At 38.8% G+C, this 13,124-nt stretch overlaps 1 protein-coding gene across 4 annotated transcripts in view; it reads right to left on the bottom strand.

Moving 5' to 3' along the window:
- Positions 1-13,124, bottom strand: part of abcc3 (ATP-binding cassette, sub-family C (CFTR/MRP), member 3) — a 77,000-nt gene that overhangs the window by 49,540 nt on the left and 14,336 nt on the right. For all 4 annotated transcript variants that reach the window (XM_050060505.1, XM_050060506.1, XM_050060507.1 and 1 more), the window contains exons 2-3: positions 3,294-3,470; positions 1,758-1,883 (exon numbers count right to left, since the gene is read on the bottom strand). In XM_050060505.1, coding sequence (XP_049916462.1) covers positions 1,758-1,883; positions 3,294-3,470 — 303 coding nt within the window. The remainder of the gene's footprint in view (positions 1-1,757; positions 1,884-3,293; positions 3,471-13,124) is intronic.

A 13,124-nucleotide genomic window follows, 5' to 3' on the forward strand; every position in this document is an offset into this window, starting at 1 on the left:
GGGGTATGTAAACTTTTGATCAGGGTCATTTGGGTAGTTTCTGTTGTCATTATTATTTCAAAAGAGTAAACACAGTTGTTTGATAATAAATGGCTTCACCCAACCACTAACCATGAGTGAAAGAAAAGTTTTTGTGTTATCATTCATATTCTCTGAAAAATAGCAAAGAAATCATAAATTCTGCCAGGGTATGTAAACTTATGAGCACAACTGTACTGACTGTAAGCAGGTGTGCGTGGTGTGTTCACCCTGGAAAAGTGTCAAAACCAGGTATACTCAAACCAAACAGACTGTGTACTAAATATGCATGATTTCTTCATGTGGCGTTGATGGACATTCTTCTTCCATATGCTTATGCATATACAATGTAAAGAGGAAATGGAGGGGGTGCCAACAGCTGGAAAAAATAAATTGTGGCTGGTGGTGAGACGGCTCCACAAAGATCAAGAAAAATCTCTTTGCAAAGTTTAATTGGCAGTGACATTACAAAGGTCCTGTTTAACTGATAACTGATGTTGCACATAGAGTGATTTCCTTAGTATATAATCGTAAAGTATGTTGATGTTTTATTTTATTGTATTTTAGTAACTGTTAAAACAGTAAAACATGATGATGAGTATGCAGTGCTGTAAAGAATTAGTATGTAGTATGGATTTGGGACACACCATAAGAGGCTACAGCTCACTAAGACACAGCAGTGCCAGCTAATTGTTCACAATGACAACACTAATGCATGTACATTGATTATATATCTGTGGAAGTACAGACTGTGTTCTCACTGCATATGAACCTAACCAGTGTGACTGGAACTGATCACCTTGTTAAGGTGGTATTGGGTTTAAAAAAAACTTTATCAACGCTGACACAGACTTGTCAGCCAGTGTAAAAGTGCTGTAAGAATGCACTGACACTAGTTCCTCAAATAATTTTCCCCAGTGAGCAATTATATGCAAACAGTTACAACAACAGGATTGGATGGAACAGGAACATGGTAAAAAGTATCTCTATTGCCACAGCCTCTGGTTAGGTGTAGAGTAGGGCTGCACAGTTCTTGATAAAACAAGAAGCACATTTAATTTTTTGTAAGGATTGAGATGAGGATTTTTCAGGGAAAGAGTATTTTTTTCCGGTAACCAAGACAAATTATTGCCGTTTGCACAATTGCCTTTCCTGTCTGTAAATGTATAAACAAAAAATATTAAAATACCAACACTGTCAGAAACATACCTCCACATATGAATATAAAAATCAATTGCTATACCTAAATATCTATCCATTTACATCCCCATCAACCCCAGGTAGTACAAATGGTTTCTTAGAGATGCAGGCTATGCATTGCTTTAAATGTCACATACACTTATGACTAAAATGAATCAGGTGAGAGCTGATGGAAGTAGCCTTCGACAACTGCTTCAGTTTCCACACACAGCAGTAGAGTTGAGAGGAAGGATTGATTCATACTAACCTAAGTCACTTGCTATTGAGTTAGGACTGTTTAAAATAATTTGCACCAAAAAAATAACAAATAGGATCTTGCAACAGGCAATTAATACCAAAAAGAAACAGAACTTTGTGTATGCTACTTCTGCTAAATTTAAAACAGCATCAACTGTTTGATGGTGTAATTTGTCGGACATTCACGACACTGCAGAGGCAAACAGCTTTTTAAAAAAACGTTAACAGTGCAGCACAGGTGATAAAGCACATTTCAAAATAGAAGCCTGCAGTTGCCTGTTTTTGGATGGACATTTCCTCACCATGGTCATGCCGAGAACCAGCGGGGTGACAAAGTAAATGGGCGGCTGAGTGTGGCCCTGCCGCAGCTCGTGGAATGTGTAGAAGAGATCTGTCCAACACACTATCCATAACAACAAGCCCAACACCTGAGAGCAGACAGAGAGAGAGAAATTAGAAAAAGTGAAGACATTAAATACTTAAAAAACAGAGGGAAGTAAGGGAAATGAATAACTGGCTGGTAACCTATGTAAACATTAGGGGGTGGGGGAACGCCAGTGGCTAGTTCTGTGCTCATTGTTCAGGAGTTAATGACTTACGATTTGATTGAAAATAAAATCAAACTGTGCTAAGTCAGTATATTTATCCTGGGTGTTTTTTTTTCTGACTTTTGTACTTAAAGTTCATAGCAGCTATAATTTCATGAACAAAACTTAGGACATATAGATCTTTGATAATAAAAACTATGATTAATGATTGATGTACAGAATGTTTCGTTTTCATTGACAAAACGAGACGGCACTAAAATGTTATTGGTGGGCTACTGGACATTCAAAATGAGATGAGGAGAAATATTATGAAATGTATTAGATAAGGAAGCCAAGAATGGCCAAGCTTGCAATTATTGTCTAATGCCGTATGATTGGTATGAGCTCGGAGTGCCAATGGGTTGAGAAACACCGGTAAATAGTAAGTGCCAGGACACCTTGCGAGCCTGTGAAACACTCATACCGGAGCAACACCTGCCATGTGCAACTGTGGATTTGTAGAGTTTGTTGGTTGCTGCGGTGGCTGTTAGCCGCTAGCTCCGCTTATTAGCTGCTGAACAGCAGCACAGAGAGCAGCCACCAACCGACAGACGAAGTCCAGTTTTAGCCACAGACTCTGTGAAAGGACATGAGTTAAAACCTCCAGACTAACATGTTGTAGATTTAGAAAGAATTCAGGTTAAACTTATTTTTCTGCATCTTTACAGTGAGCTTAATAAGGCAGTCACTTGTATTAGCCTAACTAAATTAGTTTAAAGAGGAAAAACATTTTGACCATAAGTAATGACTAAAGGGTGACTAAAATGTAATGACTTTTCGTCAGCTAAAACTGGACTTAAAAGTTTTAAGTTGTCATCGACTAAAACTATGTAGGATAAATACAACTAAAATGTGACTAAAAGTAATGAGCAGAAGTGCAACACAAATATCAAAGTTTACAGCATGTGTCCGTGCAACGTTGCATCTCAAATGTCAATCAGCTGCCCACCATCAAGTCTGAAGCTTGACTCTGTTTTTACAAACAAGCAAAAATGCCAAAAAAATCTTCTTTTGAATTGTTAATCATGTATGGCTGCAGCTTTGTTATAATTTTAAGTGAGGAAAATCCCAATTTCAGGTCAACTTTAAGGTTTCAATAACTGTTTTAGAGCCAGCCAATGAAGTACTAATTGACCAATTGTACTCATAAGACAAGTGGACAGTGCTGAGTGACCAATAGCCGTATCAGTATCTATCTAACTGTGCTTTGGAGTACACTGTGAAATAAACTATTATGAAGTCCCATCTCACCGTTTTGATTCTGTTCATAATGGACATCATGATGTAGCCTTTGTTGTTCCTCTTGAGATAGAAGAGGTAGATGGGGCTGACAACCCAAAGGTAGATGCACGGCAGCCATGCCAGGACAGTAAGCTGAAAACAGTCTGAGAGGTCAGGCTGATCTGTGTTGAGCGTCTGACTGGCGTCCTGTGGAGACACACAACATGGAAAATGGCACTTTAGCTTACACTCCTTAATCTCTTATCAAACAACCCCAAAGAGTGCTATCTACACCTTCTCACTGACCAGCTGAGATCGTGACTCAGACACACACTTTAAATAGTGTACACATGCATCTTCACACCTCCAACACCCACACAAACACACCACCACAACTTTATCCGACCAGATGTTTTCCTGAAGTGAAATCTGGAAACACTTTGACAATATTTACAAGTCTCCATGGTCAGAGGGCACGAAACATGATGTGAAAGAGTTCTTCATATTAGAAACTTGGCTGACACCCCTCAGTGCACAAACATACTTACTTTACATTCCAAGATTAGCGGCTTTACAACCAACCTCTGAGATGCAAGTTAAAGGTCAGAGCCACAGCAGCCTGGCGACATTCCTCTAACTGCAGAATATTTATTAAGCAGGAATGTAAGTGTGTGGCGGCTGTGGCTCAGGAGATAGAGCAGGTCATCCACTAATCTGAAGATCGGCAGTTTGATCCCTTGCTCCTCCAGTCTGCATGTTGAAATATCCGTGGGCGAAATACTGAACCCCAGATTGCTCTTGAAGGCTGCGCATGTCATTGTTTAACTGATGAGCAGGTGGCATCTTGTATGGTGGCCTCTTACAAGATTTGGGACAATCTACCCAGATACGTGAACTCAAAAAACAGAGGGGTAAATACTAAGTGGTAGTGGCAAGGGGTGTATTAGGATTGAGTGTAAACAGGAGGTGTTCAGCCTGTTGCCTGCAGCGATTTTTCTAACTGCTCATTGTCAAAAGATGCGGAAAATGACTGTTGTCTTGTTTTTTTAGACACTGAGTATTGACATTGATTCTGAATATAAAAATATTCAGAATCATTATCTATCCATATCTATCCATCTATGGATATTTTGGACAACACTGGTACCAGTGATAATCTCAAGAACGTGGACTTCATGAGTCACAAACCTAAGGAACCAAGGTGGGGTTGAACTTTCCATAATGCTATAGTGTAATGAGGGCTATAAGAGGAGGTGTAGCTACGATATTGGTATTTTGCAAGCTACGTTTCACTTTCACTTCAACTCGCCAGAGCTGACGATCGGGACCAAAGTTTATCTAACATTAACAAGACATTATTAGCTGTTGAGGGGTGTGGTTAATTAGGCAAAGGTGTAGAGTTACATCAAAGCCATTTTAAGGCCCGAATCAGACGTATTTTAGCAGCCTGTGGCAGCTTTTGTAATGGTTTTCAATGAGAGTGAAGTGTTTTGCTTACTGTTAAGCGCCTCACATTTTTACGACTTATGTGCCCTGCATTTTTTGCAAGAGCGCCCTGAATTCTCCAAGTTGAGAAATCTTCAAATCAGAGCGGAAAAAGCGGCCGACATCATTGCTCTTTTTCCCATTGTCCAATCAGATGAATCGAAAGGCCGGCCTTCTGTAGAAGCGATGACAACAAGTGGTACTGTACATAGTGTGTGCGAAGCTGACATTCGCTCGCTTTCAGCGACATCCGAGGCAAGCTGCAAAACATATCTGAAACTGTTGCTTCAATTGCTTTCTAACATTTCACCAAAAATAATTAGGCCTGACGATTCAAAACAGATTGTCAAATTGTCCCTGACTCATCTTAAAATAAGCCTTGAACCGACCATCATCCAGGCAAAGCCTCTGGACCAGCCGGTGGTCCTCACTGTGATTTCTCCCCTTTCCATGGGACTCATGCACCCACACAGATCGGATCAGTTTACATCCATGTCTGTGAAAACATGGATGCTTCACACACATCTTCAACCCAGCAGCACAGAAGATCTATACAATCAGCACAGTTTCAAGGTGGACACCCAAGATTAGAGTCATCAGCTCAGTATCGGTGTTCCCTTTTGTTTGTGAGATATGGCGTTGAACAATTGCCAGAAAAGTGTTTTTGCAGAACATTATAATGTGACAGCGAAGGTGACCTTTGACCTTTTGGATATACAATGTCAGCACTTCATACCTTCATCATTTTCTCAATTTGTGTGAAATACTGTTATAATTTCCATATAAATTCTGACGTTAAGACAAAAAAAATTGGTGTCGTCACAGTGACCTTGAACTTTGACCATCAAATTCTAATCAGTTCATTTTTGAGTCCAAATTTGAAAAAAAAAAAAAAAAAAAAAAATTCCCTCACTGTGTTCTTGAGGTATCTCATTCGCGAGAATAAAACAGATGCAAGGTCACAGTGACCGTGACCTTCAACCATTGACCACCAAAATCTGATCAGTTCTTCCTTAGGTCCAAGTGGACGTTGTGCCAAATTTGACAAAAATTCTCTTAAGGGTTTCATGGAATATTTCATTCACAAAAATGAGACAAGCTCACAGTGACCTTGACCTTTGACCTACAACCAATAAAATCTAATTACTCAATTGCTGAGTCCAAGTGGACGTTCTGCCAAATTTGATTGAAATCCTTAAGGCATTTTTGTGATATTGCATTTCCAAGAATGAGACGGATATACGGACAACCAGAAAACATAATGCCCTTGCCAACAGCTATCACATGAAAAAATGCTAACAGGCAATTTTGGGAACAGAGATTAGTTTTTAGGGGTTAATCAATGCCCAGAGAAGGGCTTTACACAACAATATTTAAAGCAACAGCAAGAGGTGTCCTGCATCAAGTACAGGTTTATCTGTGACACAAGAAAAGTGCGAACATGCCCTAACTTTTTAGGCCACTTCTATTGCTTACACACTCTTAAAAATAGTAACAAAAGCATGGAGGGACCTGAAAACATGGCCATTGGTTTTTAAAGGTTAAGGAACTTCTCTAAGACAAGGTCTGCATGTGATGATGTGTGAATGTTAAATTTTTCCACAACATTGTATTTAAACAATATGATTCATTTATTTTGCTACCGAAGAACAATAACTGAGTAATCCAGGGGACATCCGCAGGAGAAAGGTAAAGTAAACATGAATCCTAGTGAGATACAGCCCTGACACAGTGGTTATCGTGCTCCCCTTGTCAAACACAGTTGAAGGCCCACCCACAGATGGAACCAAGATAAACACAGCTGCCAGCCTCCGACTCTCCACACACACCACCACATCCATCGGCTGAAGCATGCGTGCACGGCTAAGTGTGTATGAGAAGTGTTGCGGTGGTAAAGAGGTGACGGGTAATTGCTCAAGCTGCTGTGTGTGGAGGGCAGCTGTAAAGTGTCCATCTCTGCTTCATAAGTTCTGTCATTCTGGCACATGGGCTCTAAACACATAGTGTGTTGAGCTGCTGGTATCATCACTCTTCTTGACAGGAAGGGTTTCACAGACCACAGGCAAAAAGCTTCTGTTATTTGTGACCTTTGAATTTTACATCTTTTAAAAATCTTCTAGATATTTTCCTCATGTCTGTCACACACCCAGAACACATCTTTAAGCTTTACCACAAAAATGCACTCTAGTTCCTATAATGACTCAACAAAAAGCTGAATAAACACTTGCAGCAGATATAAACATATTGTTATTCTACTGGACTTTTCCATTTTAGCAAGTGTCTGTGCTTCCAAATGGTACGTCTAACTGAAATCCCAGGGAGGAAATACAACATAATTAAGTCTATAAAGTAGGGTTTGTTGTTCATTTAACAATGGAACTTTTTAGTTTTCTTTTAAAGGAATGGTTTGATGCACTTCTACCACTCTAATGTCCATGCAGTAAACATGAGGTTACCACCAGCAGCTGGTTAGCTTAGCATAAACAACAGAAATGAGGAAACAGTTAGCCTCGCTCTGTTACAGAGTAACAAAATCCACCTGTTAGCTCCTCTAAAGGTTTAGTCCCTAGAAAAACCCTAGTATTAGGGCTACAAATTCTGGTTTTATTAGTATTTATGTGAGGGGTTATCTTTTGTCCGGGTGCAGTAGTCTTATTTAGTAACTTATTAGCAGAAACCAGTTTTAAGACACCTAAGGCTTCACATTTCACAAGTGGGGTTGTTAACTGACGCATTCCATGTTGTAGGACAAACGTGAAAGTCTCTTAAGCTTGTGTTCATTACAGACCTTATCTCAGGCATCTAACCAAAAAACAATTCAAAAAACCCACTGACTTCAAGACAAGGGAACCAGGAGTGATACAGTAAATGCTAACTAATTTCCGTGTTTTAGGACTCATTCCTGCACAACTCTATAGTCTTTCAGGTGTTTGACAAACGTTGGCCTAGCTATGATGCTAAATGGCGCTATGAACTAAACAGATCCGGGAGGAAATATTAGCAGTTTTACGAACATAGCACCAGTTTGCATAATGTTAGCATTTAGCAAATGCCTGGACAGGTACAGACCGAATCACAGTGACATTGCACTTACAACAACAATCACTTCCGGGTAGACAACTGACAATTGATTTGAATTGTGGAGATGAGTGAAATTGGCAAACTTGTTGATTTCTGTTGTCATTTTCAGCCGTTACTGGGACGTTTATAGACATATAGTTAAACACGATAGTCTGACATATCTGACATTTCTGCTGTGCTTTTTTTTAATGTATTGGGTTGCCTTACTATTTCATAAACCAAATCTACAAGCACTGAAGCTAAGCAATTTACTGCTGTGGATGAGGGCTGCAGCAAAACAATATTTTAGCCACCTAAAATGACCCACTTCAAAGAAATCAGTATCAGTTGAAGTATAAGCTATATTTGGAATGTTTTCATCACTGTACACACACTAACCAATCAAGACAGCGGTAGGCCAGCAACTCCTGTTTTCTGTTAAGTAAATTCACTTTTTTTAAAGTGGTTAAAATATCTTAAAAATGGTGTACTTTTACACTGATATTGATCTTTATAGGTCAGTCTTTTTTTTTGTAAAGGTGGCTAACTAGAATTACGGCCACACAGTTGTATACCTCAGTGCACCAGTCAAGTTGAACTTGTAGTCTACATCCATGTCTTTGAAAGCATATACACTTAACATACATCTTCCTCCAAGCAGCGCAGAAGATCTATACAATCAGCACAGTTTCACACCCAAGATTAGTGTCACCAATTCAGTATGCCCCTAAATATCTCCCCCCTCAGTGTCTGAGATACAATGTTGAGTAATGGCCAGAAAAGAGTTTTTGTAGAACATTTATGATGTCACAGTGAAGTTGACCTTTGTACGTATGAATACTTGAGTGATGGCCAAACACTTGTTCTGTGAGGTCACAGTGACCTTTGACCACCAAATTCTAATCAGTTCATGCTTGAGTCCCAGTGGACGTCTGTGCCAAATTTGAGAAATTCCCTCAAGGACTTCTTGAGATATTGCATTCACGAGAATGAGACGAACGCAAGGTCACGGTAACCTTGAACTTTGACCACGAAAAACTAATCAGTTCATCCTTGAGTCCAATTAAAATTTGGGGCAAATCTGAGAAAAATTCTTTCAAGGTGTTCTTCAGATATCCTGTTCAAGAGAGTGCGATGGATGCAAGTTCACAGTTAACTTGACCTTTAACCTATGACCACAAAATCTAATCAGTTCACCCTTGAGTCCAAGTGGACGTTTGTGCTACATTTGAAGAAATCGCCTCAAGGACCTCAGAAACATGGACTCTCTACCCCATTTCAAATCACAACTCAAAACCCATCTGTTCCAAATTGCATATTCCCTTTAATTGCCCACATCCATTTTTACTTTGTGTCACTTTTGTCTGTTGTTTTTATTTATTTTAATTGTGATTTTAATTGTGTTTTTAATGCTCTGTAAGTGTCCTTGAGTGTTGAGAAAGGCGCTTTTAAATAAAATGTATTATTATTATTATTATTATTATTATTATTAAGGCATTTTTAAGATATTGCCTTCACGAGAATGGGACAGACTGACGGACAATCCAAAAACATAATGCCTCTGGCCACTATTACCAGCACAGGGGCATAAAAACTAACCAATTAATACTGAGTACTAGGTTTGAACGATATTGGAAAAAACTGACACTGCCATTTTATTTTATTTTTTTGCAATATATATTGCGATATTAAAAAATACAAGAATTTTCACCAGATGACTTGAATAGCTCTATTTGGAAAGAATTAGGTTGACTCACCATGACACTGTTGTATATAACACCCTTCTATTAATCCAGACAAGTTCATTTTATTTAATTTTATTTTCTATATAGCGCCAGATCACAACAGATTCATCATCAGTCCTTTAAGGTTACCTGTCCTATTGAACATGTCTATACCTTGTCCTTTTATTAAACAAACTAAATAGCCTTATGTTATTTATATTATGTCATTTCTGTCTCGTCTCTGCTCTCTGTATACGCGCACACACACACACTCACACACTCACACACTCACACAGACACGTGTGCACACACACACTCACACAGACACGTGCACACACACACACACACACACACACACACAGGTGAGCACACTACAGCAAAAGTATACGTGTTCTAAAAAAAGAGAAAACATCACATGGCCTGCGATGTGACTATCGCACATGCACACATCGCGATGGCGATGTTCAAACGATATATCGTGCAGCCCTACTGAGTATGTTCAACCCTATTTCATTTTATGAACGTGATTTGTGTTTGTTTTTTTGTTTACTCTTAAGTTATTGAAAACATATATTGTGATTCAGTCTATAGCCAATTAGAGGCAGAGTAGGGGCGGGTATACTGGATACTGGGTAGGTGTGCCCAGCCAGTCAGTTTAGTCTCTCAACTGAACTCTCAGCTTCAGTTCAATTTTTGCCTAATTATAACACAAGTACCTACTAAGTGAAGATCTACCTATCACTAAATTATAACAGGCTGCACCACACAAACTTGTTCCAATGTAAAGATGAGTGGTAAGTAAATATTAACACAGAGTAACTGCTACATGTAAGTGTTGCATAGCTATCTGACTGTTAGCTTGCTAATATCTAACTTATACAGTATGTGTACCAGTATATAGTCAAGAGTAATGGGAGCTAATGGTCGACACATTTTAGCTAGTTTTGAACTAGATAAAATAATGCTTAATAATGCAATCAACTGGGAAGATTTTAAAATATCCTTTACAAAAATAACACAACATACCTCAAATTACAAAACATTATGCTAATGTTTGACTAAATGACCAAATAACGTCAGCTAGGTTAAAATAATCAGATATTTTCTACTCATTCTAAACAATATAAATACTACTGATTCTAAAAACACTTATTTCTCCATGTATGCAGATATAAATAAAACAAAGTCATAGCTTCAACCCCTCACATAACCGCATGTAAAAGCCAAGTTGTTATTTTTACACTTTGATTTTTATACAGATTACAAACACAAGATATAATAGGGAGTGAACTATTTTGATAATTGAATTATTGTTGTACAAAATGTCAAAGTTTTGGTGGCTTCAGTTTAACCTGAGAAACAACAGTGGAGCCAAACAGAGCATACTGATGGTCTATTCTCATTACTGGCTTTTGCCTCTGCTATAATATCTGTTAGAAATAATGGCTTCTGCAGTGTTTGCATTGCAAATGTGCCCTCAGGACAACAAATATGTCCTCCATTCCCACATTTCTCCTTCCCTCATGCCAGCCTGAGCAGCCAACAGCACATTGTTTGTTTTCATACCGTATGTAACACACATCCCTATCTCAGTGGGCCTGGAACCGAGTGCTGAAAAGTAAATGTCAAATTTAAAAGCATTCAGGTATCTCCAATGCACACTGGGGAAAAGGCAGCGAGCAAATACCATGTTTAATAACTAACCATACCAGACAAGGAGTTTTTCTTTGCTCACACACATCACATTAATACTTATCTTGGTAACAAAGGCAGTGAATGTACATAAAACGTGGTTTAATTAGTTTCTGCTAGCTGCTAGCTCGCCTTTCAAATAAAACATTCATGTGAGCATATAAGAGATTGTGGAAAATGTTTTAATGTTTGTTAATAGATACTAACAATCGTTTTCTTTTGAAAGTAAAAGAAGAGATTGTTTTCATGGATGAAAGGAGAAAAAAGGCTATTATTTGTTAGCTATTTGGTTGCTATGAAAGCATGTGGTTCTTGCATAAACTCACTCCCTTTTGAAAATATTTCATCTGATACGGAGGCTGGTTTCTCCATCAGGGCTTATCAAAGCCGTGGCCTGAACATGATTAAGCTTACCGATACAATCTGACACAGAATCTGAAACGATTAATATTGTTAAACAAGCCAATTGATAATGAGTATTTGTAATCCAAACACACAAACCTTAATAGTCAATAGCTGACTGCAAGAAGCATATAAACAAAATTAAAAATGACAATTAGCAGTTATAAAAAGGCATCAGAAATTACAATGATTTTATCACAAAGTAAACTTTTACAGATGTTTATCATGGAAAAGATGAGGAAAACTGCTCTGAACAGACTGCAGCACTTGCTAAATCCAGAATGGTCGGCCTTTATTCCATTTCACAGACTTGGTTCAGGCAGTTTTCACTACATTGAAACCTGACACCTGAAACTTAAACAAAAAGTGACATGAAAAGGGTGCGGCACTTTGCAGTACCAGCCAGCCAGCAGAGGCTTACACAGAGTGAGTAAGTTAAAACCTAATACTAACAGAGCAGGGAGTCCAAAACAAATCAACTTTAGAAGATGAAGCAGAGAGAGCTAACCTGCATGTCAGGCATTTCCCACCCTTGTGACTCTCATTACTCACTGGGATTGTTGCATAGCACCTAGTTATTATCGAAGGATGGTTTTAGAGCTGCAGGCATCTGATTTCATAAACACAAAGTTACATTAATTATCAGTGCTAATGAGCATGAACTGAATCAATGTTAATAGAAGAGAGTTTCCACACAGCTGTCATATCATTTACAGTCCATAGCAGCGTGGTTTGAGAGCCTTGTGGTTGTATGCCTCCGCAAACTAGTCAGGTTGCATTTTAAGTGTACATCCATGTCTGTCCAGAGTCATGTAGCCATGACAGTTGACTATGCTTCAAATATCAATGTTGCTGCAAAGAAGCTACAAATTCTAATGCATGGATGCTTCACACAGATCCTCAACCAGACAGCACAGAAGATCCAAGCAATCAGCACAGTTTCAAGGCTGACACCCAAGATTAGTGTCACAAGTTCAGTATCCCACCAAAGTTGCTAAAATATGACATTGAATAATGGCCAGAGAGTTTGGCCAGAGTTTTTGCAGAACAACTTGATGTCACAGTACTTTGACCTTTTGGATTTAAAATGTCAGTACTTCACTGTTTTATTCTAGTAGACATTGTGTGAAACTTTGTCATAATTAGCATATGAATGCTTGAGGTATGCCCAAAAATGGGTTTTGTGAGGTCACAGTGAACAGACCACCAAAAACACAATGCCTCTGGCCATGGCTATTGTCGGCACAGACGCTTAAAAGCTGTCAGTTTGCTTTTCTTCCAGTGTTAGGCCCTTAAAGGGCCAGTGTGTAAAATGGGTTGAAAACAGTGACATCAGTGGTCAAATTCTAGATTGCAGGGCTCACTCGCTCACCCCTCCCATTGGGTACATGACGGTGGCCTCGTAGGGACAAAAAGCCTTGCACAGACACGAGTTTTTCAGGAGTAGGTCTATCTAGCGACGAGGTAAATGTTTATTTAGAAATCTAAACCATGTTAC

The sequence above is a fragment of the Epinephelus moara genome, chromosome 13 (assembly GCF_006386435.1).
Source record: "Epinephelus moara isolate mb chromosome 13, YSFRI_EMoa_1.0, whole genome shotgun sequence".
Taxonomy (NCBI): Eukaryota; Metazoa; Chordata; class Actinopteri; order Perciformes; family Serranidae; genus Epinephelus; species Epinephelus moara.